At 42.3% G+C, this 26,463-nt stretch overlaps 1 protein-coding gene across 1 annotated transcript in view; it reads left to right on the forward strand.

Moving 5' to 3' along the window:
- The window catches only part of ada2a (adenosine deaminase 2a), a 78,788-nt gene that overhangs the window by 26,400 nt on the left and 25,925 nt on the right, over positions 1-26,463 (forward strand). Inside the window, exons 2-3 of the mRNA XM_068050655.1 lie at positions 7,746-7,968; positions 17,452-17,662. Coding sequence (XP_067906756.1) covers positions 7,746-7,968; positions 17,452-17,662 — 434 coding nt within the window. The remainder of the gene's footprint in view (positions 1-7,745; positions 7,969-17,451; positions 17,663-26,463) is intronic.

Genomic DNA, 26,463 nt, shown 5'->3' on the forward strand with positions numbered 1-26,463 from the left:
CTTCCTAATTACTTGTAACTGCATGCTACCTTTTTGTGATTCGTATGCAAGGACACCCAGATCCCTTTGTACTGCAGTATTCTGCAGTCTCTCTCCATTTAAATAATCTGCTTTTCTATTCTTCCTGCCAAAGTGGACAACCTCATTTTCCCACATTATGCTCCACCTGCCAAATATTTGCCCACTCACTTAACCTATTTATATCTCTTTGCAGACCTTTTGTGTCCTCCTCACAACTTGCTTTCCTACCTATCTTTGTATTGTTACGACCAAGGTGGGAGTAATGCACTGTTAATTCAGTCCCACTACTCCACAGGTCATAGCATATCAAATAAAGTCTCCCACCTTCCGAAGACTAGCCAAATTAAACACTGTATTCCCCCCCCCCCCACCCCGAAGAAAGCACTCCAAAACAGGTTTCTTTAAACAACAACATTAACAATTTATTATAAAAGAAATAATAGGTCTTAACAACTAATGAGATAAATTTGTATATATGAGAAAACTCCTTAATCCCTTATCCTTCATGCGCGCGCACACATACATTCAAAGAGAAACGGTTAACCGGTTTCAAAAGGGTGTTTTGCAATGTTAAAAGCTATTGAAGACAGTATAGCAGGGCATTTAGAAAAATTCACGGTAATCAGGCAGAGTCAACATGGTTTTGTGGAAGGAAAATCATGTTTAACCAATTTATTGGAGTTCTTTTTGAGGGACTTGTATGTGCTGTGGATAAAGGGGCCAAGAGAGTGTGGGAAAATGGCACACTGACACACTGACTTTTGTGTCCTGTATCAAGCCTGTGTCCTCAGTACTTTGCTCTACGGCAGCGAGGCCTGGACAACGTATGTCAGCCAAGAGCAACGTCTTAATTCATTCCATCTTCGCTACCTCCGGAGAATACTTGGCATCAGGTGGCAGGACCGTATCTCCAACACAGAAGTCCTCGAGGCAGCCAACATCCCCAGCTTATACACCCTACTGAGTCAGCGGTGCTTGAGATGGCTTGGCCATGTGAGCCGCATGGAAGATGGCAGGATCCCCAAGGACACATTGTACAGTGAGCTCGCCACTAGTATCAGACCCACTGGCCGCCCATGTCTCCGCTTTAAAGACGTCTGCAAACGCGACATGAAATCCTGTGACATTGATCACAAGTCGTGGGAGTCCGTTGCCAGTGATCGCCAGAGCTGGCGGGCAGCTATAAAGGTGGGGCTAAAGTGTGGCGAGTCGAAGAGACTTAGCAGTTGGCAGGAAAAAAGACAGAAGCGCAAGGGGAGAGCCAACTGTGTAACAGCCCCGACAAACAAATTTTTCTGCAGCACCTGTGGAAGAGCCTGTCACTCTCAAATTGGCCTTTATAGCCACTCCAGGCGCTGCTCCACAAACTACTGACCACCTCCAGGCGCTTACCCATTGTCTCTCAAGACAAGGAGGCCAAAGAAGAAGAAGGATAAAGGGGAACTGGTGGATGTAATGTACTTAGATGTCCAGAAGGCATTTGATAAGGTGCCACATCAAAGGTTATTGCAGAAAATAAAAAGCTCATGGTGGAGGGGGTAACATATTGGCATGGATAGAAGATTGGCTAGCTAACAGGAAACAGTAGGCATTAATGGGTCATTTACTGGTTGGCAAGATGTAACGAGTGACGTGCCACAGGGATCTGTGCTGGGGCGACCACTTTTTACAATTTATATAAATTACTTGGATGAAGGGAACAAAGGTATGGTTGCTAAATTTGCTGATGAGACAAAGATAGGTAGGAAAGTAACTTGTGAAGAGGACATAAGGGGGCTACATAGGGAAATAGGTTACGTGAGTGGGCAAAGACCTGGCAATTGGAGTATAATGTGGGAAAGTGTGAAATTGTCCCACTTTGGCAGGAAGAATAAAAAAGAAGCATATTTTCTAAATGGTGAGAGATTGCAGAGCTCTGAGATGCAGAGGGATCTGGGGGTCCTAGTGAATGAATTGCAAAAGGTTAGTATGCAGGTACTGCACATAATTAGGAAAGCTAATAGAATGTTATCGTTTATTGCGAGGGGAATTGAATACAAAAGTAGCGAGGTTATGCTTCAACTATACAAGGCATTGGTGAGACCACATCTGGAGTACTGTGTACAGTACTGGTCTCCTTAGTTATTTAAGGAAGGATGTAAATGCGTTGGAGGCAGTACAGAGAAGGTTTACTAGGCTAATATCTGGAATGGGCTGTCTTACAAGGAAAGATTGGACAGGCTAGGCTTGTATCCGCTGGAATTTAGAAGAGTAAGAGGTGACTTGCTTGAAACATATAAGATCCTGAGGGGTCTTGACAGGGTGGATGTGGAAAGGATGTTTCCTCTTGTTGGAGAATCTAGAAGTAGGGGTCACTGTTTAAAAATAAGTGGTTGCCCAATTAAGACAGAGATGAGGAGAAATCTTTTCTCTGAGGGTCGGGAGTCTTTGCTTCCTTTTGAGGAAGAGAAATCCAGAGTCTTTGAATATTTTTAAGGCAGTGGTAGATAGATGCTCGATAAGCAAGGGGGTGGAAGGTTATTGAGGGTAGATGGAAATGTGGAGTAATCAATTCAGCCATGTACTTATTGAATGGTGGAGCAGGCTCAAAGGGCCAAGTGGCCTACTCCTACTCCTAATTAATATGTTCGTAATACAACTGCTTCAGGAATAGAAAGAGTAATAAAAAATAGTTGAGGTTCACCTTCTGGTAGGATATTTTCAGTACAGTGAGGTGTCTGAGTCAAATAGTCAGATGCCACTTGAAGTCTCTCCAGGCGAGGCTGTTGAACAGTCTGTGATGGGTAGATGTTCATGGCAATTTAACTGCACAGGCGTCATATAGATCTTCCATCGGGGTGTAACAACAGGTCTGCTTGGGTTTTGAATCAGCAGTCTAGCAGTAGAAAAATTCTTCAGATTTCAGGATTTTCTTAGAACACAGGAGGCAGCAGGAATGTCACTGGATGCAGAAATTCTTCAGAGACCAGAAGCAACAGGAATCTGACACCTTTCAAATGCAGGATTCCTTTCAAGAGATGCAAGTCTCCTTTACAGAGAGACACAACACTTTTCTGGGTCTCTTCTCTTGCTCCAGGCAGGTCAAGCAAAGATTTTCAAATGCCTGCCCTTTGTCCAATTCACAGGCTTTGTAAAGGGTCCAAAGTGAAAAAAGAACCTTCCTGGACATGGTCACATATCCAGACACAGTGGCCAGAATTTTACACCACCCCAGCGAGAAGGATGGTGGCGGTGGTGTGGCGTAAAATGGAGTGGGAGGCCTTCCCGGCCTGCTCTCGCCTCCGCCCCACTTTACGTTGGACGGGGGGAGAGGCGAAAAATGGGCTGCCTGCCCCAGGCCAATCAAGGTCCTTAAGTTGCCAATTAATGGCCACTTAAGGGCCTTCACCCGCCTCCATGGGGATTTTACCCATGGCAAGCAGGCATCCTAGAGCCAGGAAAGGCTGCCATGTGAAAGGTGGCGGCCTCTCAGCGCCCCGGGGGAGGGGGGCCCTGACAATCAGGCACAGGGTGCCAGATTGAGGGCCGCCCCCGCTTCCCCAACCACCCCCTAGACCCAAGACTTTTTTTTTTTTCCCCCACCCCCCCCCCCCCCCAACCAACTACCGCCCTTGCTGATTTTCACCAGCGAGGCAACCCAAACTTACCTGCATTCCTAGCTGCATGTCGTCGGCTGGGCTACAGTCCCTGCAGTGGCCACTGCTACTGGTGGTGCTGGTGGGACTAAGAGCTGTCGGACTGATTGGCCGGTAGCTCAATGAGGTGGGATTTCCTCCCTCAAGCAGTTGGAAGTCCCGCCTGGGAACAATTAAAGCCCGGGGACCTGTAAAATATGAGACAGATCCCCAGGCTAGGTGGAAGCAGGTTCGCCACTGACTTACTTCGGTGGCCAGTTCCCGTCCGTCCGACGTAAAATCCAGCCCAGTGTCTCCCCCTGGTTCCAAAGCTGCTCTGAAGAAAGGTCTCACCCCTGTGATTTCCTTGAAACTGCTGACCTTCCTGTCCTTTTACAAGTTTAACTTCCTTTCAAAACACCCATAATGTTCAACCCTTGTTCTGAACTTCCTTTCAAAACATTGCATGAATTCCAGTTATTTTTGCAGGTGTCTTTTACTGAGCAAAGTTTATTTATTTTATTTTATTTTTTAAACACGTAGAAGTCCAAGATTTTAGTACAAAAATAAAACCTTTTGTGACAGTATCATCTGCGACTTTGGCTACAATACACTTGGTCCCTTCATCCAAGTCATTAATATAGATTGTAAGTAGTTGTAGGCCCAGCACTGATCCCTGTGGCACTCCACTAGTTACAGTTTGCCAACCTGAAAATGCCCCATTTTATCCTGACACTTTCCTGTTACCCAATCCTCAATCCATGCTAATATATTGCCCCCGACCACCATGAGATCTTGCGTAGTAACCTTTTACATGGCACCTTATTGACTGCCTTTTGGCAATCCAAAAACACTACATCTATTGGTTCTCCTTTATCCGCCCTGCTTGTTACATCCTCAAAGAACTCCAATAAATTTGTCGAACACAATTTCCCTTTCGTAAAACCATGTTGGCTCTGCCTGATTGCATTATGATTTTCTGAATGTCCTGCTACTACTTCCTTAATGTATTCTAGCATTTTCTCAATGACAGATGTTGGGCTAACTGGCCTTAATTTCCTGCTTTCTGTCTCCCTTCTTTCTTGAATAGAGGGGTTACATTTGCAGTTTTCCAATCATTTGGGACCTTTCCAGAATCTAGGGAATTTTGGAAGATTACAGCCAATGCATCCAGTATCTCTGCTGCCACTTTTCTTTTTAAGACCCCAGGATGCAGGCCATCAGTTCCAGGTGACTTGTCAGCCTTTAGTCCCATTAGGTTCCCTAGTACTTGTTTCTCTGGTAATAGTGATTGTTGTAAGTTCCTCCCTCCCTATGCCTCTTGATTATCTCCTATTCTTGGGATGCTTTTTGTGTCTTCTACTGTGAACGCAGATAGAAAATACTTGTTCAAAGTCTCTGACATATCCTTATTTCCCATTATTAATTCCCCAGCCTCATCTAAGGGACCAAGGTTTATTTGAGCTACTCTCTTCCCTTTTATATATTTGTAGAAGCTTTTACTATCTTTTTATATTTCTTGCTAGATTATTCTTATACTCTAATTTATTTTTTTTTTAGTCATCCTCTGTTGGTTTCTAAAAATTGTCCCAATCTCTGGCATACTGCTAATTTTTGCAGCATTATGTCTTTTCTTTCAATTTGATGCCATCTTTAACTTCCTTAGTTAGCCATGGATGGTGCATCCTTTTCATTTGCGTCTTTATAGAATATATCTTTGTTGCAAGTGGTGAAATATCTCCTTGAATGTCTGCTACTGCTTTTCTACTGTCTTAACTTTTAACCTATTTTCTCAGTCCACTTTAGCCAACTCTGTCAAAATACCCTTGTAATTGCCTTTATTTCAGTTTAAGACCCTAGTTTCAGACCCATATTTCTCACCATCAAACTTCCTGAATGTGAAATTCTAGCTTATCACCTCTTGCCTAGAGGATCCTTTACTATGAGGTCATTTATTAATTGTCTCAATACACCTTACCACGTCTGAAAGAGCCTGCCCCTGGGTTGGTTCTAGAACATCCTCCGGCTACCTTTGCCAATTTGATTAGTCCAATCTATATGAAGATTAAAATCACCCACGATTATTGCAGTACCTTTCCTACAAGCCCCCATTATTTCTTGATCTATACTCCAGTACTCTGCTTGTGTGAATTTGATACTGAGCCTAGATTACAAGAATGAATCTCAGCACAAATCAAAACTAAAAAATCTCGAGTAAAAAAAACAAACAAACAAAATCCTTAGTTTTCTATCTATAGGAATAGGATACAAAAATAAGATGGTAATGTGGTACAAGATCTTGGGCTACAATTGGTGCTTTGAGTACCATTTTAGGCACCTCATTATAGGAAGAATGTGAAAGCATTGAAAAAAATTAGTGTACATTCTTCAAGATTATGAAGATTTATGATGAGATACATAATGGTAGATTGTTTCCAATGAGGTTTGAAAAAGAATCTTGACGGCTCACCGGGGAATTCTTCTCAGTTATTGAAGCACAGTCCGTAAGTTCTTTTAAACAAAAATTAGATACCTGCTTGAAATAGAGGAATATTTAAATGCTGTGGGGGGGAGTGACTAGGAGGGTGTAATTAAACTAAGTGGTGCATTAAGAAAGAAACAATAGTGCTGTTATGTTCTATAAAATATCAAAAGCTTTATAAAATATTTCAGATGGTGTATGAAACTATTTTGGTGAATACAGTCCTTCCTTTTATTTTTGGACACTAATTTTTTTTCGTGCTCTTCCAAAAGTGCTCCTGTATAGCCAGGCCATGATTCCTGAAGTTTTTCTGACTTTAGCTCTCTCTGTTCTAGTAACTTGCTCAAGTGACTATCTATGATGTATGATCATATACAGTGGTTGTCGGTAGGCAATTTGACACAAGTGGGATAATATTTAAGACCAGTCCTATCCTCCGTTAATAGCCAAAAATGTGCAATTTAAAGCAACGTTCACTGGATAAGGATTGGAATGATAGTCCTGTCTGAATTTTTCTTTCTCTAGTCAAGTGACGTTGTAGGTTATTGTTGTGGTCCACCAACCAAGATCAGCTGTCCCAGCACAGGCCACGGTTCAAACCAGGGCAACCTCCTGCTTTGTATGGCTTGGTACTACACAGATGGGTATATAAACATAGAACCATCCAAGACAATAGGAACTAAAGTCTGTCTATATTCAGTATCTAATGATTCCGGTGTTCTGTTAAAAAAAAAAATTAAGTTACTGAAACCGAGCAACATCCCGTACAGCTGTCACCTTACTGTGCATAAACCCAATGGATAAAGTTATAGTATTTGATATAGTTTCTTGAGTTAATGCTTGGCGAATGACCTATTTCTCAAGCCATCGAACTTCATTGTTGCAAAATACAATTGAACGCAGTTGCAACCAGCTTGCAAGCTCCCAATGCCTTGATATTTCAAGGACATCTTAATTTCTGAATAATTACTTGCAATTGAAAAAATATTTTAAATACACTTATCTCATTGCTTTGTTTACTATTATATTTTGAATGAACAAGAAGTTTTTTGGTAGCATAAAGCAGCTCCTGAATACCCAACAAATTTGGCTACAATTTGCATCATAAGCACTTGACCGAGTTTTCAGTCAACACTTTTTCCTGAAGTTGGAAGCTTGCCTTAGGTATGTTTACTTATTTTCCTACAAGGATACTTGATTGAGGGTGTCCAGTAGTGGTGAGGAAGATCTGACATTGCTAGTTATCTCTTCCTGGATTCTCCCTGTTTTTTTTTAAAAAAAACTATTTGTGGAGCACAACATCTCTCCTTTTGGTTCAGTTTAAGGATTTTGCCCATGTATATCTCATACTCCTTTAGGGTTGCCCAACAGAAAAAGTGATCATAGTAAGGCAGGCTGTGCCAGTTTCTTCCTCCCCATTTCCTCAGGGTCCTGTTGAATCCAACCTCAACCCAACTAGACCTGAGAGATTTGAGTGCTGGGCAGCCCTGAGAGTCTGCGAATTGTGAAGCAAGCACCATTGCTGAGCAACCATGTATAATATCAAAACCTGTAGTTTATTTCTATCTAATTGTTGGTTTAGACTTTGAACTGTTCATTAAAATGTTATTGGGTTTATTTTTCTTCAGGTGCTGCTTTGCATCTCCATGATTATGCCTTATTGAGCGTGGATTGGCTGGTGAAGAATGCCACTTACCTGCCTAATTGTTACATTTGCTTCACACCTATGGAAGGCATCAGGTTTCACTATTTCCCCAGAAACAAGCAGAAAAGATTGGTGAACTGCTCAGAATGGGTTTTGCTTGAGCAATATAGGAATCAAATTCAAAATGTCACAGAATTTGATAACAGGTACCCAATCTTCAGTTATAAATTGAATCATTTGACTTGCTGAATTGTGTATTTTTTTTTTCCCAATTCCCCCTACCTCTCCAGAAGGAGCTGATTTGTGTTGAATATGCTTCCATTGATGCGGGTAGTCTTTCGGCACCTCACCCAAATGATCATTTTTTTATGTGTGAGCCTTGACGTTGATTTGTTTGCAGGCTATTCAACTGTGCAAAACGTCGAAGTCCAGGTCAAATCTGGTTTTATCCAGTTCTTGTGTGTTTTTGCAGCATGGAAACAATGGCTAATTTTCTCCTCCTGTGGTCAACTGTGCTGCTGCAGTTGCCCTGGATGAATTCAGCTAACTCATTATAGACCAATGATGATAACTGGTACTTATCTGATCTGTGCAGCTCATATCACGGAGCAATGCATCTACCTGCAAGTGAGGCAGTTTCAGAACATGATTGCAGTTGTCTGTGGTCTGAATTTGATCTGTTTGTCCACCTGGGCAGATTCAGAAATCAGTGACAACTTTGCAATTGCTCTAAAGCTTCTTCCTTGACTTTATAAAATCTGGCTGTGAAGAAATGTAGCTGAGCAACATTAATCTGATATCCCTGGTCTCCATTAGTGAGCTGAGAATTTCGACTATCCTGACAAGACGAAATGATGTTACATTACCTCTAGAGTCAAGGAACAAAACCATCTCGTGAGGTGGTGTTTTCAGTCTCTGAAGACATGTTCTCGGACTTGCTTATCTTAAGGCAGTATCAACACACAAATGGTATATTAAGAACTAAGTGTAACTTAGGCCCAGAAAGACCAAACCACTTAACCTCAGCAAAACAAAACTACATTGCTCCCAATTCCAATACAGTGCTGATGGTGAGGATTCTGGAATTCAATAAGTACATGAAATAAATTTATTGTAAAAGTCATCTCGCTCAACTGCACTAAATTGACATATGAGCCTAAACAACATCAGTAAGCTACTGCACAACGGAGAGCATCTCATCTGAGGCTGATCCTGTCATCTCGTCTCTCATCCCCCCCCTCCACCACCACCAATTTCCAAATGTACACTTGGTAGTTGGTGTTAATCACTGAATAATGAATAGGAAATGAAACCGGAGCTGATTTCATCTGCCCGTTCACCTGTTCTCTAATCTGGAGCTACTGAGGTCAATTGCAGTGCTGCAACGTGTGGAAAGTCAAATAGAGTAATCGAGGAACACAGCAGTCTGTACTGGTGGTGTTAACCTATCTAGATTATGTTGTAAAAAGAGGCAGTGCCATCCACAGAGGTTGACTCAACACAATATTGCACAATATGTTCCTGTATAAAAGTCAGTGAACAAAAAAGGTTAAGGTTTGACGTCTGACCTCTCATCAGACCTGAAATGTTAACTCTGCTTCTCTCTCCACAGATGCTGCCTGACCTAAGTATTTCCAGTACTTGGTTTTTATTTCAGATTTCCAGCATTTGCAATATTTTGCTTTTATAACAAAGAAATGTACATTGGATTTTCTGTGTCATTTGAAATGGCTTCATATTCCCAATACATTGAATTCAAAATTATCAGTCTCAATTACAAATCCTTTGGCCTTCCCACCTTTACCTTTGCACCCCTGTGTGACAGCATGCACCCTTTCATTCATCTGACTGTGGCCTCCTTTTGTTCCTTTCCGTGGCAGAGTCATCAATCATCTCCTGGAATTTACTCTATAAAACCGTGCACTTTGTATCCTGCCTCCCCATCTTCAGTCTCTGGTCACCTTTCCTAATTCTACTAATGGTTGGTGTTGATTTTAAGTTGTCAGGTGGTCTGAGTGGTAGCACTCTCACCTCAGTAGTTTGTGGGTTCAAGCCCTAGTCCAGGATTTGAACCCCTAATCTAGGCTGACACCTTAGTGTAGTGCATGGAGCGGGAGAGTGCTGTATTGTTGGTGCTGTCTTCCAGATGCGATATTAAACCAAGACATTATCTGCTATTCAGGCAGATGTAAAAGATACCAAGGTGCTGCTTGAGAAAGAGCAGGGGAATTCTCCCAGTGTTCTGGTCAATGGTTACCCCTCAACGAATAGCACCAGAACAAATTAACTCTTTTTCTCTGTGCAAATTGACAGCCAGTTTTAGCCTACAGAATAACGGCTACTGCATTTCAAAAGTAATTCATTGTCTATGAAATGCTTTGAGATGTCCTGAGGGCACAAAAGGTGCTATATAAATGCATGTTCATTCTCCCATGCCTGTGAAGTGCTATTTGACGAAATTAGAGTCATAGTTATACAGCACAGAAACAGGCCTATTGTGTCTGTGCCAGAATCAAGCACCTAACTATTCTAATCCCATTTTCCAGCACTTGGCCTGTAGCCTTGTATGCTATGGCGTTTCAAGTGTTCACCTGAATATTTCTTAAATGTTGAGGGTTCCTGCCTCTACTACCCCTTCAGGCAGTGTGTTCCTGATTCCAACCACCCTCTGGGTGAAAATTTTTTTCCTCAAATCCCCCCTCAACCTCCTGCCCCTTACCTTAAATCTATGCCCCCTGGATATTGACCCCTTCGCTAAGGGAAAAACTTTCTTCCTATCTAACTTATCAATGCCCCTCATAATTTTGTATACCTGAATCATGACCCCCTCAGCCTTCTCTGCTCGAAGGAAAACACCTTAGCCTTTTCAGTCTCTCTTCATAGTTTAAATGCTCCAGCCCAGGCAACATCCTGGTGAATCTCCTTTGCACCCTTTCCAGGGCAATCACATCCTTCCTATAGTGTGGTGCCCAGAACTGTACACAATACTCCAGCTCGGGCCTAACTAGCATTTTATACAGCTCCATCAAAACCTCCCTGCTCTTATATTCTGTGCCTCGGCTAATAAAGGCAAGTATCCCATATGCCTTCCTAACCACTTTATCTACCTGTGCTGCTGCCTTCAGTGATCTATGGACAAGTACATCAAGGTCCCTCTGACCCTCTGTACTTCCTAGGGTCCTACCATCCATTGTATATTCTCTTGCTTTGTTAGACCTCCCAAAATGCATCACCTCACACTTCTCAGGATTAAATTCTATTTGCCACTGCTCCGCCCATCTTACCAGCCCATCTATATAGTCCTGTAATCGAAGGCTTTCCTCATCACTATTTACGACACTACCAATTTTCGTGGCATCTGCGAACTTACTGATCATACCTCCTATATTCACATCTAAATCATTAATGTACACTACAAACAGCAAGAGTCCCAGCACCGATCCCTGTGTACACCACTGGTCACAGGCTTCCCCTTGCAAAAACAACCCTTGCCCATCACCCTCTGCCTCCTGCCACTCAGCCAATTTTGGATCCAGTTTGCCAAATTGCCCTGGATCCCATGGGCTCTACCTTCTTAACCAATCTCCCATGCGGGACCTTATCAAAAGTCTTACTGAAGTCCATGTAGACGACATCAACTGCTTTACCCTCATCTACACATTTAGTCACCGTCTTGAAAAATTCAATCAAGGTATTAAGACACGATCTCCCCCTGAAAAAGCCCATGCTGACTATCCCTGATTAATCCTGTCCCTCAGAATTTTTTCCAATAGTTTCCCTACCACTGATGTTAGACTCACCTGGTTTAATTACCTGGTTTATCCCTGCTACCCTTCTTGAATAATGATACCACATTCGCTGTCCTCCAATCCTCTGGTACCTCTCCTGTGGCCAGAGAGGATTTGAAAATTTGTGTCTCCTCCCTTGCCTCACATAACAGCCTGGGATACATCTTGTCTGGGCCTGGGGATTTATCCACTTTTAAGCCTGCTAAAACAGCTACTACTTCCTTTTCAATGCTAATTTGTTCAACTATATCACAATCCCACTCCCTGATCTTTACACCTACATCGTCTTTCTCCATAGTGAACACAGATGAAAAGTAATCATTTAAAACCTCACCTATGTCCTCCGGCTCCACACACACATTGGGCCACTTTGGGCCCTACTCTTTCCATGGTTATCCTCTTGCCCTGGTTATCCTCTTGCCCTTAATATACTTATAAAACGCCTTAGGATTTTCCTTTGTCTGGTCAGCCAGTGTTTTTTCATGTCCCCTCTTCGCTCTCCTAATTACCTTTTTAAGTACCCCCCTACACTTCCTATACTTCTCTAGTGCCTCTGCTGCTTCCAGCGCTCTGAATCTGCCATAAGCCTCCTTTTTTTTTTCATGATCCAATCCTCTATATCCCTTGACATCCAGAGTTCCCTGGACTTGTTGGTCCTACCTGTCACCTTAACGGGTACATGTTGGCTCTGAACTGTCACTATTTCCTCTTTGACTCCCACTGGTCTGATGTAGACTTTCCTACAAGTAGCTGCTCCCAGTCCACTTTGGCCAGATCCTGTTTTATCATAAAATTGGCCTTCCCCCAATTCAGTACATTTATTTCTGGCCCATCTTTGTCCTTTTCCATAACCACCTTAAATCTTAGTTATGGTCACTAACCCCGAAATGCTCTCCCACTGACACTTCTACCACTTGTTCGGCTTCATTCCCTAGGATTAGGTCTAGTACTGCCCCTTCTCTTGTAGGACTTTCTACTTACTGGCTCAAAAAGCTCTCCTGTATGCATTTTAAGAATTCTGCCCCCTTTAAGCCTTTTGCACTGGCTATCCCAGTTAATATTGAGGAAGTTGAAATCCCCTACTACTATTACTCTCTCTTATTTTTACACCTCAAATTAAAGGTGATAGATCTGCAAAAGATTTACATACAACCTTGTATTCAGAATGTCTCAATTAATTACTTTTGAAATAGTCGTTGGTGTTATGTTGACAAACATATCAGCCAATTGCATGTAGGCAGTATCCTGCTAACAGCAATTGAAATGCAGGACTGATTAATCTGTAGTTTTTGGTGTTGGTTGGTGGAGGCTTGGGATGTTGGCCATGGCACCAGGATATATCTCCGCTCTTTGAATTGTATCATGGGATCTTTTATATTCACCTGAACAGGAGATGCGCCTTTGGTTTTAATACCTTAACTGAAAAATGGCACCTCTGCTTTAGCATTTCAGTTGAATATCAAGCTTGATTGTGTGTGCAGGGAACAAGCTATTGTTGAAAGTTGCCATTTTTGAATTGGTTGCAGCTCCCCTGTAATTAGCAGATCCAGCAGGTCATATTTAAAACCGAATGACTGGCATCATTGTAGCAATTAGCGTTACTTTTATCTGGTTCAATAGGGTTACTGATGCTGTATTCTAAGTCAATAGCTGAATGTGGGCAAAAGATGATCTTCCCTATTTTAGGGACCTGAAACATTGTATACAGCTATAGTAAAAGTGAAGTCGCCTTTAGTTATGTTAATTATGGCCAATAATTGCATTACACATTGATCAGATAACACAAAATGTTACATTCATGTACAGAGTTTATTTCTGTATGACTGTTGGGAAAGAGCAGTTCATTTTCATTGCTGAAGGCAAAATAAAAAGCCCTCTGATTGACATGGAATCTTTAAGAGTTTCTAACTGTTAGAAATTCATAACCTGAAGCTCTTAGCTCAGTGTGTAAATGTACGATGTGGTATATCATGGGATTTTACAGATCAGTGGGGTTCAGGATCAATTCCTGGTTTCTGCTGAAATAGCTGATGTCAGCTGGAGCAGCAGTGGTGGAGGGCGCAGGGGAATGGAGAAAATTCGACATAACCATTTCGAATCATGTCTCCTTCCAGGCCTTCAGAGAGCAGCAGTAAAGCCTGACCTATAGAGATTAATGAGCCCTTCCTAGCCAATGGAAAACTCGGGCATAGAAATATAGCAAAGAAAATCTCAAAAGTAATAGTGAAACCTCTGAAGTTATATTGTATGTTTTTAAATTAAAGCATAAAAGGATTTGTAAATCCACTTTAATGTCTTCTGTTTTCTCAATCAGAGGGAATAATCAAAGAGGACAGCAGCTGTAAATGTTACTTATATTTTAAGGGTGGTACACTGTATTTAAAATCATAATTACATTAGGTGGAGCCCATCTGTAGCTATAATAATCCAGGAGGGTGCAGATTAAATAAATTGAGCTGCAAAAGAGATCTGTGCTACCATTGCTTTGAACAGAATATCAAGGTTTAGCTCGAATCAAAGTAAATGGAATTGTTATAAGTATTGGAAATCCTCACCTGAGGACGCAACTAATTAAAGCAATGAGTAGTTAAGCAAAGCAGGTCTGGAAAACCCAGGATGTTTTTTATTTGTTCTTGGGATGTGGGCATTGCTGGCAAGTCCAGCATGGCTCCCCCATTCCTGATTGTCCTTGAGAAGCTGTTGGTGAGCTGCCTCCTTGAACTGCTGCAGTCCTTGTGGTATAGGTAATGCCCACAGTGCTGTAAGGGAGGGAGTTCCAGGATTTTTGCCCAGTGATCAGTGAATATCCCCACATCTGAACATCTGACCTTATGATGGAGGGAAGATCATTGATGAAGCATCTGAAGATGCTTGGGCCTAGGGCACTGCCCTGAGGACCTCCTGGAGTGGAGATGATTGGCCTCCAACAACCACAACCATCTTCCTTTGTGCTAGGTATAACTTCAGCCAGTGAAGAGTCTTCCCCCTGATTCCCATTGACTTCAATTTTACTAGGCCTCCTTGTTGCCACATTCGATCAAATGCTGCCTTGATGACAAGGACAGTCACTCTTGCCTCTAGAATTCAGCTCTTTTTGTCCATGTTTGGACCAAGATTGCAATGGGGCCTGGAACAGAGTGGCCCTGGCAGAACCCAAACTCAGCTTAAATGAGTAAGTAACGCTTGATAACACTGTCGACAGCACCTTCCATCGCTTTGATGATCAAGAGTAGACAGATGGGACCATAATTGGCCGGATTGGATTTGTATTGCTTTTTGTGGACAGGACATATTTGGGTAATTTTCCACGTCAGGTAGACGCCAGCGTTTGTAGCTGTACTGCAACAGCTTGGCTCTGGACACAGTTCTGGGGCACAAGTCTTCACTAGAGTAGGGATCTTATCGACTGCCATAGCCTTTGCTGTGTGCAGTGCACTCAGCCACTTTATCACATGGAGTGAATTGAGTTGGCTGAAGACTGGCATGCTGGGGACCTGAGGAGGAGGCCGTGATGAATCATTCACTCGACACTTCTAGCTGAAGCTAACATGCTGGACTTCCCCATCATTCAGGATGGGGAGGATTCAGAATGGTCAAATCTCCTCCTCCCATTCGTTGTTTAATGTCCATCACCTTTGATGACTGTATGTGGCAGGACTATGTAGAGCTTTGATCTGGTCCATTGGTTGTGGGATTGCTTAGCTCTGTCTATAGTATGTTCCTTCTGCTGTTGAGCATGTTTGTAGTCCTGTGTTGTAGCTTCATCAGGTTGGTACCTCATTTTTAGGTGCTGTTCCTGGATTGCTCTCCTACACTCCTCATTGAACCAGGGTTGATCCATTGGTTACAAAAGCAAAATACTGCAGATGCTGGAAATCTGAAACAAACAGAAAATGCTGGTAATACTCAGGTCAGGCAGCATCTATGGAGAGACACAAAAAGTTAATGTTTCTGAAACGTTAATGAACATTGGAGTCCCCCACCCAGCATACATTGTGTGCTCTTGCTTTGCTCAGTGCCTCTTCCAAGTGGTGTTCAATATGGAGGAGTACTGATTCATCAGTTGAGGGAGGGCTGCAGGTGGTAAACGGGGAAATTTCCTTTCCCATGTTTAACCTGATGCTATGAGACTTCATGGGGTCTGGGGTCTATTTTGAGGACTCCCAGGGCCACACCCACCTGAATGGTTACCACTGTGCCGCCACCTCTGGTGAGTTTGTCCTGCCATTGGAACACAACATACTCTGGGACGGTGATGGAGGAGTTTGGTACGTTGGCTAAAATCTATGATTTGGTGAGTAAAGCAATGTTAGGCTGTTGCTTGACTTGTCTGTGGGACAGCTCTCCCAATTTTAGCACAAGTCGCCAGATGCTAGTGAGGAGGACTTTGCAGGGTTGACTGGACAAAGTATGCCTTTGTCGTATCCGTTGTCTAGGTCGATGCTGGGTGTTCAGTTCTGTTGTATTATTTTGTCTTTTCCGTAGCCATCTCATTTCAGAGGGTGCTTGTAGTAATCTTGTATAGAACCTTGGTTAGACTAGAGTACTATGAACAATTCTAGTCCTCATATTATAAAGTGGATATTAAGCACTGGAGAATGTGCAGAAGAATGACACCAGAACTGAGAGGTTATACCTATCAAGAATGATTGAACAGGCTTTGGCTCTTTTCTCCAGAAAAACTAAGTGACTGGCATGTCAAAAATCATCATTTGAAAAGAACTACAAAAGCACAACAATTTGTTTTAAACATTCTTTCGCATATTTTCAGAGGCAAATTTTCATTTTGACGTTCCTTTAAAACCAGTTTAAGAAGGTTACCCCTCTCAAATATTTAGCAAGTTTATCTGTTGTATATATGTTCAATCCTTAGTCAGTACAGAGTTACCTGATCACAGCTGGATTGGCAGTAATGATGCTACAATTCCTAAGTATCCAGGGTTAGGGAGGACAAGATTGCCCAATTACTATCTGATGACCACTGCTGTAAAAGTGTTGCTCAAGTGTGATTTAGGTGTCAGCCTGGGTTCAGTGGTAGCACTCCTCCCCTCTCAGTCAGAAAGTTGTGGATTCAAGTGCTGCCCCAGAGATATGGGCACATAATCTAGGCCAGCACTACAGTGCAGTACTGAGGGGGTGCTGCACTGTTGGAGATGCTATCTTTCAGATGAAAATGTTAAACCAAGGCCCCATCTTCACTATTGGTAGGATCCCATGGCACTATTCGAAGAGGAGCAGGTGAGTTCTTACCATTAAAATGGATTATCTGGTTGTTATCCCGTTGCTATTTGTGGGACCTTGCTGTGCACAAATTATCTGCCACATTTCCTACATTACAACCATGACTACACTTAACATGTACTTGGTTGTAAAGTGCTTTGCAATGTCTTGAGGTTGTGAAAGGCACTATATAAATGCAAGCCATTCTTTTTCTTTGTCCTCCATGATTGAATAGCCTGCCCAACAGTCATGTGAAAAATTGCTACTGGGTGAGGTTCTGAAAGTAATCAGCGGCCTAGAACTTTACATCAACAGCAATCGATGTCGTCTTGGTGAAAAATGTATTGGTAAAATATTGTAATAAACAGGAATATTTTTAACTTGGTGGGGTGACTTAGAGGCTGCTAAAATGATTAGACAGCAAAGACCATGTCTGCAGACCACTTCGAAGTGTGTTTTGCAGTTCTTCGCTCTGCAAATTTAGTTTCAAATTGCAGTAAAAAAACTAAGGAAATTCTTTGCATATTGAGTGCTGTAAACATTCTAATACATTGCGAACTTCAATTTTTTACAAGTTATTTTTAACATGTAATTTGCATGGAGCATGCCTGATGATAATCAAGAGTTGAATATTAAAGTAAAATTCACATTTGGTGAATATGACTTTTTTTTTTCTTGCAGTCTATTCAGAAATCTTACATTGGTAACAGAAAATCCAGAAGAAGCCTACCAATCGCAAAACATCATTTGGAAAAGATTTGCTGACATATTTATTGTTGCTAGCAGTCTCGTTTCATATGCTCCAGTATTTAAAACCTATTTCTATGAGGCTTTGAAGGAATTCTATCATGATAATGTACAATACATAGAGATACGAGCATTGCTGTTACCGGTATGTATAAAATGCATCATTGAGGAAATGTTTTTTGTCGCATGATGTTTTAAATTGAATCGGAAACTTCACCAGAAAATACTTTTCTTCCCTCTTTACTTTCTAATGGCCTAAATGATTAGGCATGTTACCATGGCAGTGGGCCCTTCACATGTGCAATGCAGTTTATTTTCTTGTCCATAGCAATCTGTCATTATTAGAAAAAAGCAAGGTCAAAGAAAAGAGTAAGAGGTGAACAGGTGGGAGGAGTGGAAGCCAAGAATTACTTGGCAAAACTAGCTCTTTTTCTTGAACTTGTTCTTCCCAATATGCACATTGTAAACCTCCATGTCGTTTGGTAATCTCACAGCCTAGACCTTTCTCTCCCCCTCCCAACCCTGGCTTTGAACCTGCCCAACTGGCAGTACTTTTTGTGGAATCTCGCCATTGCAATGTAGGGCACCATGCTGGCTCCATGCTGCTCATGACTCACCATTTGCGCTCAGAAAATTCTAGGTGAGGCACTGATGCCTCTGGATGGTTTCCAGATGTGTGTGAATCAACTCTACAATTACGTGCTGGTTCAGCAAACTCTGGAGCAGATGCTACAGAATTAAAAATGTTTTAACAGAGCCAGCAGATGTTGGAACATCATTAAAATATAATTCTACACAATCTGCAGTTGGTTTGAGTCTAAAATGACAAGGATACAGGATAACTAGCAAATGCTTGGGGACCTCCAAAGCCCAACACACATTAGAAGAAATGGTGCATAGCATTTTACATTTGCCTTTGGCCTCATGATATTGTCTTCTAGAACCCTTATAATCTGTGTCTAGTCACATTAACCTTGGCTGAGGTAATTGGGTACCCAGAAGGTTGTCCCCTTGAGTGTCTCATGACTGAGTAGCTACAGAAAACCATTAGATGGTTAGTTGAGTTCCCACCCTTTTGTATATTAATGTATATCTTACTGTCTGAATTATTTTCTCCAGTTTTATCACTTGTATTTCAAATGTGCTTTAAGAGTCATTAAACATGGTGCTTTGGAATCAGAAAAATATGTTTTTCTAGGAAATTTAGAGTTCACTTAACATAAGAAATAGGAGCAGGAGTAGGCCAGCTGGCCTTCAAGCCTGTTCTGCCATTCAATAAGACCACAGCTGATCTACCTCAACTTCATCTTCCTGCACTATTCCCATATCTCTAATGGGTAGTTGAGCGATACAGGCCATAAGCGTCTCACGCTTAATTTCTAATCCATTAATGCAATAGGTAATCTTGCCAGCTGGCAATAGGAGGATTTCAAATGGTCTTAGGAAGGGAAAGTCAGCCAGGGCTGTACTCCTAATGGCAGTGATGAGAGAGAACTGAACTTCATTGTGAAATTTTCTTATTCCACGGTCAAATAGATTGTCAATTTAACCATTAACATAGCACTAAATTATCTAAATCTTTCATAAATTATTCAAATATAGATGCTGCACTTAAAAACACAATATAAATTCTGAAAATATTGAGTCTTTGCTGTTAATTCTAACAGAATGTAAGAGACAGCTGGATCCTTGTGTCTCATGCCACTCGAAGGGTGATGGCACTGGCACAAGTTTGTCCTCTCCAGACAATGTAATGTTGTTCTAGGCAGCCATCTTCAGTACTTCTAAACTGTTTGCAGCCCCAAAATAAAGCATTGAAGGAAAATAAAACAGATTTTTTTGGTATTATATATTTTGGGGTGTTTATATACAATTATCCATTTCATAGTAAATTTGCTCAAAATTTCAGAAGAGGATAAAATGAAAAATGCTTCAAAGTCTATTCTTCATTAAAGAGATCTGAGCCCAAGATGTCATGAAGAGGATAAAGGTCAGAGCAGTGGTCTTCTCATCCTTATGGAAGCAAGAGTCTCTTCACTGAGAATCCAAATTTCAGACTTGTAGGTCTTGGAGATTTAAAACCATAATATTCTAGAATGTGTCATCCCAGCCCTTTGCTAAATCCAGCTTTGGCCTTCCTCACAGCACTCAATCTACTATGGCCAAAATCATGAATGAGATCCTCTATAACTGAGCATGATGCATTATTCTTTCTTGAACACTGCATTGTTTGATAGTCAATCCTGTCATCCTCTGGCTAGTTCTATGGGATTGTCCTTGCATTGTTCCATTCCTAGCTATCCCAATGTAGTCATTCAACCTTCAGCAATGGTTTCTCTCCTTCCTAAAAAAAAAAAAAGGTACCTCATCCATAATTGACCCTCTCATCATCCAAGTTCTTCCCGTCTGGGTATCATTTGCATGCATGTGTTCACCTTCCATAATAACTGCTTATGACACCAAGCTCTACATCTCCTCCACTTCCTTCATCTGTTATGGCCATCTCTGTGCTGTTAGACTCCTTGACTCAGATTAAGTTGTGGTTGAACCAGAAGTTCTTCTAATTGAATATAAGGATTACAAAAGCCATTGTTTTTACCTCCCACTATTAATTTCATTCCCTTAGTACCTACTTCACTCACTCCAGCTGTGTGAAACATTGGCTTCCTATTTGACCCAGGGCTGAGCTTCAAATCCCACCTCCTATCTATAACCAGTACCACTTACTTTCATCTCTACAATGCCCCTTTAACATTTATCCTACCTTTTTTACTGCCAAAACCTGTATCCTCACTTTTGTCATTTGTGAGAATTGAGTGCCCTAATGCTTTCCTTGCTGAGTTCCCATCCATCATCCTTCAGAAACACAAACTTGTCCAAAACTCAGCCTCTGTTTCCTGTTAAGCCCTGTTCAACAACCACTCACTGTCTCCACTGATCTGCATTGATACGCTGTTTTTCAATGCATTGAATTTAAAATCCTTGAGCTCAAATCCAGATCCATCCACAGACTTGACCCACACTGCCAATTGCAATCTCCTCTTGCCTTGTGACCCCACCTGCATCTTTCAGTCTATGACTGTTTGTGCATCAACCCTTCCCATCATTTCTGTTAGAGCATTCAGCTGCCTCAGACCCACTTTCTAGGGCTCCCTGCCCAACCAATCTGCCTTTTTATTTTTCTCTCCATTAAAAACCTATCCAACCAAGCTTTCAGTCACCTCTACTGGATCTCCCACTGTACATTCCTTTAATTCATTTACATATTTGTTCCCTCTCTGTTAAGTGTTTAAAAAGAAAAACTCTTGTGATTTCATACCAGTCCGACTCGGATCTGGTCATTGCCACAGTAGTTTAATACAGTCATTAACTGAAATGCCAAATAAAAACCCTAGGCCAATTATGATGTACTGATTTTGCATAGAAGCTGCAAACCAAGTTCAGGGTCACTTTGACAGTGTGCAGACCATAACTATGGCCATTCAATCCTGCTCCTGATCTAGCTTTTGTACAGGCTCACTGATCTGTCACAGACTGACAGGAACTCAAAAGACACTTTACAAATTGGTCTCTGTTCTAATAGATCCTATTGGCTATTGTGTTCAGGATTGAAGACTAATTAAGATATTGTAATTCAAAAACTTTAAAGGTACCCAGTGAGCTGTCTAAATTTCATGAATGATATAGGTGTCTGATTCATTGCCCGATCCATTTATGTTCTGATTATTGCATTGTTGCAAAAGGTTAGACTTCTGTGTGTTTTTAAAAAACTGAAAAAAGGATTTTCAGTAGACTTGGACACCTGCAAATAGCTGGAAATTTTGGATGTTGACTTTGTATGCAAGAATAGGGGAAGCAAGGAGTTTCAAGGAAACAGCAAGGGGTTTTGACCTCCTTTGAGTGACAGAGGAGAGACTGTGTTCAGGAAGGTTAGTTTCACTTTTGGATTGTGAAAAGACCAGTGTGCTGGACAAGGAGCAGGCAGTTGAAATCTGGCTGTGAGCTGCCTGGAGACTGGAGAAAAAGACCTCTCTCTCTGTAAAGGAAGACTTGCATCTCTTGAAAAGAAATCCCATATTTGAAATGTGGCTGTGATCTGCCTGGAGAGAGAAAAAAAAGACCCAGGAAAAAAAAAAAGTTACTTCCCTCTGTAGAGGAAGACTGCTTTTCAGAGAAGAAACCCCTGTATGTCAGGTAGCAGATTCCTATTGCCTCCAGTCTTTGAAGAATCCCTGCCTCGAGTGGTTCCTGTTGCCTCCTGTGTTTTGGGAGATCCTGAAATCTCAAGAAAGCTTCTACTGTTGGACTGCTGCTTCAAAACCCAAGCAGACCTGTTGCTACACATTTGCTGAAAGACCTGTGTGACGCCTGCTGCAGACAAACTGCCTTGAATGCCTACCCATCACAAACTGTTCATCAACCTCGCTTGGAGAGACTTTGAGTGGCATCTGACTATTTGACTCTGGGACACCTCACCATATTGAAAACATCCTACCAGAATGTGATAAACTGCAATCATTTTTATTTTTTCCTTTTTATTCCTAAGAAACCCCTGTAAACCAAAACATTTTCCCCAGTTAACCTGTTTTTGAATGTATGTGTGTGTGCTTAGTAAATAGTTAATGATGTTGTTTAAAGAAACCTGGTTTGGTGTGCTTTTATTCTGGGGGACAAATAGTGTCTAATTTGGCTATTCTTTTGTAGGTGGAAAACTTCTTTGTGCTGTGACCTGTGGAATAGTGGGACTGAATGAACAGTGCATTACTCCTGACTTGGTCGTAACAACATATACTTGAGATTATAAATATATATATATATGTATATATATTTAAATGAATTGAAATGAAGCCTGTGCATGTCAGAACTGTGGCCTCACCTTACCACAGCTACTCCATGAAGTTGTATACATGTATATATTTATGTTAGTATATGTATTGTGTGTGTGTGTGTGTGTGTGTATATTGTTACGACCAGGTGCAAAAGGTGTCTAGAGGTCTGTTACTATCTTCACCTGGTCTTATTGTAACAGAGTTTAATTTTAAACACATTGTGTTTTGAGCTCCCCCTTTGTGAATCCTTGTTCACAACTTTCCAATTATAAGGCAAAGAAATGAGCATGAACAGGCTTTCTTTGGTTTAAAGAAGAAAGATGAAATTTATTAAACCTTAAATTTAAATTCAAAAATGGTTCATGCCTATGGATATATGATGCACCCACACTAGCATGCACACGCGATATAAACATACAGATAGGGACAGAAAAGAGCAGAAGAAAAGATAAGTAGAACAGTTTGAGGCAATATCTTGTTACTGTTTCTTGAGCTCGCTGTAGTCCTTGATTGAAGATATCATTTTGCGTTTCGTTGGGGCCCAGTAGTCTTAAAACCTTGATCACGTAGGAAACCTTTCTCTCTTTGAGTTGCACATGTTTTCACAGGATTCAATTCCATGGAAGTAGGCAGACAGGAAAGGCTGTAATTTTTGCTTCAGTTCCAGGAGAGATCTTTACTCCATGAGCACACGACTTTGTCTCTTCAAAATCTGTTTTTCCTGTTCAAAACTCCTAGTTGGCCAGCGGGTGGTCACGTGACCAACTGGTTTGACCAGGTCTCTTCTGTGTATTGAGGCGGGGACTGGTTCTTTTGTTTCAACATTATCTGGTACTATGCAAATGTCCTTCCAGTCAGGGCTTACAATTTTAAGTTTATGTTCATGTGGCCAAATAACGTGTGCCTCAGTCTTGGCAGGTGGGGGGTTTGTCTGACAATATATACACACAATCACATATATTAGATAATATTGACATGCACAGGCTTCATTTAAATTGCTAAAATATTTTGATTCTGTGGAGAAATTTACAACCTCAGGCAAATCTTCACCCTTAGCATGTACCTTATTCATCGACTTGCGGTTTCTTAGGGAGAAATTATAGTTTCCGTGCTTGTAAAAATATTTAGTTTTTCTTTCATTTTTAATTATATTCTGTTGCACTTTCTCCACACATTAGTTAGTTTTACTGGGTAGTCTACCAACATTTGGGGTTTTTGTTCTGTCATCAAAGTGTTTACTCAGTCCACCTTTGGAAGGGTTGACAAAGTATTCCCATCAATACTTTCCTTCCTTATTCCTGGTTGCTGTTGCAATTTAAATTGCACTATACAAAGTGCTGATAATGGGAATTCTTTTGGGGATTCCAAATGTGCTGTATGCTTTAGATGAGAAAGAGGAGTTCACCAGGGGCCAACAACTTCATTTTTTTTTTTGTCCTCACTACCATGGGACTATGTTTATAGAACCTGCTACATGAACCTGGACATGTTCATGGTGACTTGTCTGCACTTCAGAAGACAAGCTGCCACAGAGTTGCTGCCACAGAGTTGAACCATCTGCTACAGAATGGCCTGGGGACAATGCCTGGACCAGAGAGCTCATCCTGTGGAAATGAAGATTATTACAGCAAGAAGCTATCAGGCTACCTGATCCTTCCAAACCACCCAAGGGAGATCTGTTACATCAGGCTGTCTGCAGTGCACGTACACTTCAAGCAAGTGACAAAAGATATGTTTTCAAGAGCCAACAGGGCAAAATTAGACAGCCCTTTTCATATGATAGCTGTGTGCAGCCCAGCACTAAACGCACTGTTGAGTAGCTGCATGCCTCAGCAGGAAGATCAAGTACATGCAAGATTAACACCACTTGAAGCTAACCTGCACTACTTAAAGGTGAGGTCTAGTCTGGCTGGAGCAAGTGTTAGGAGTGGCTGGGGAAGAGAGTCTGATCTGGAAGAAGAATGACTAATGGCACAATGGGAGATGTAGCACTGGAGGCCTTGGTGTAGGAGGTGGACTGAAGGAGAGATGTCCTCTCTACAGGTGGTCCTCCAGACAAACTTTTGGAAGCCAATGGAAGCAGATATCGATTATGGTCAATGCCAGTAGTTGTAGCCCCGAGGACCTAGATGCAGTGCTGGAAGAATCCAATGACCCAACATGAGTTGTCATAGTCAGTGAATTCATCTTCTAAAGCCATATACTTACACCTGAACCAGTTGCCTTGCACTGCTCAATTCACCAACCCCCTTCACTCATCTACCAACAATCTCTATCAATCTTGACTCAGGCTTAACATTCATAGCTTCACCACACCCTCACTTAGCACTGCTGCAAGCCTCATACCCACATCTTGCAGCTTGCACACACTGTCAGCTATTGATCCATGACAGCCATATCACCCAAACAGATTGGACCACGCTCACTAACACACTTCCCTCTGTCTTGCAAGACAAGATGGCGCATAACGACAGAGAGCAGCACCACAAAAATGGGGGGCATGCACTGATGTATATCCCCATCGCAGTGGAGAAGACTGTGTTCATCATCATTAGATCATCATGATTGAGCCCGTGGCCAGCAGCGGGGCTAAAATGATCAAATGTGACGATATCCTCTTTTCTTATCCTCCTCACATCCCACTTCCCCCTCATTCCACAATCTCTTCTGATTTACAGGCTACAGATAGTTAATGGATGCACCTCTTACCTTACTTTCCTCCCACTCCTCTTACCACAACCCTACCCTTGTGCCTTTCTCCTTTCAGATATCCAAGAACTGCAGCTTGGTCAGGCAATGGTGCAGGGGCAAGAAGTGGTAGAGGAAGAAGAGACCGATGATGAGGAAACACCGTCAATTAATCTCACACTTGCAGCCACCAGCTCAGATACTAACACTGCACGTACTTTAGAGCATAGTTTCATTGCAGGATCTACGCGTGATGAGACACAAGACATGAATGGTCTGCAGCCAGGACAGGGGGAAAAGATAGTGCAGGTGCCAACTCACCAGAGGGTGAGGCCATACATATATTCTGCACTCAGCTGAGGTCATGCAAGCGCAAACTGTTGCCATCGTGATTGTGGATACCAGTACTCAGAGGCTTGCGGGGCCTCACAACAGACTTGCAATCTATGCTCCAGCAGATTACTAGGATTGCGGAGGCAATGCCCTGGGAAAGTGGCAGTGGCTCCATGGAGCACGAACCTGCTGTCCTCTCCAGGGATGACAGCATTCATCCTCCCACTGTTGCTACTCCACCAGTGCCCTTGATGCTGCTGCCTGCCAGCTAGGCCAGCCAATCCCGACTGCTGCCACCCAAGCTGAGGTTGTGCAGTCCAAAACCAGGCCTCCTAAGGTCAGAGCTGTGTGAGATCATCCTGCAAGGCCATCTGCGGTCTCCCACCATGGAAGTCAGCAGACCTCAGCCAGACATCTTGCAGCTAGTGGGGTAGCACTGTGTAGGAGCACTAGGCCAGGCAAATACACAGGAAGACGGGCACTAAGGGAATGCACGAGGGTGATTAGTTGACTTTCGTACGGGATATTGGGTGGTTTGTTGGAAGTTGATTTGGAATGTTTTTGTGGTGTCTTTTATTTCAGCATTGTGGCCAAGAGACAGTCCATTACAGATGGATATTGAAGGGTGGCACTGTTAAATGCAGAATTGGGGCATCATTCACTGGTACTGTAGTTGGATGAGCCATCCATGGACAGTCCAGCAAGAAAGGAGATGTGTCTGTTGCCTCCTCCTCTTCCTCCTGCTCCTACTCTTTCTCCACTTCCACCTGCACAGTTGCTCTCTGTATACCTGGTGGCAAGGGCTGTGCCCTCATGATGGTGAGATTGTGCAGGATGCGGCAGAACACAGAGGCCTGACACGTGCTCTGGCAAGTTATGCAGTGCTCCGCCAAAGTGGTCTAGGCAGCAGAAGTGTGCAGGATGCGGCAGAACACAGAGGCCTGACACGTGCTCTGGCAAGTTATGCAGCGCTCCGCCAAAGTGGTCTAGGCAGCAGAAGTGGTCTGCTTCATGTTTCATGTGGCAGCATAGCTGTCATTGCATGCATGCGGGCCATATGTGCGTGGGTTGCACATTGCAGTCATGAGCCAGGTTG

Source organism: Heterodontus francisci, chromosome 18 (genome assembly GCF_036365525.1).
Source record: "Heterodontus francisci isolate sHetFra1 chromosome 18, sHetFra1.hap1, whole genome shotgun sequence".
NCBI classification, from domain to species: Eukaryota; Metazoa; Chordata; class Chondrichthyes; order Heterodontiformes; family Heterodontidae; genus Heterodontus; species Heterodontus francisci.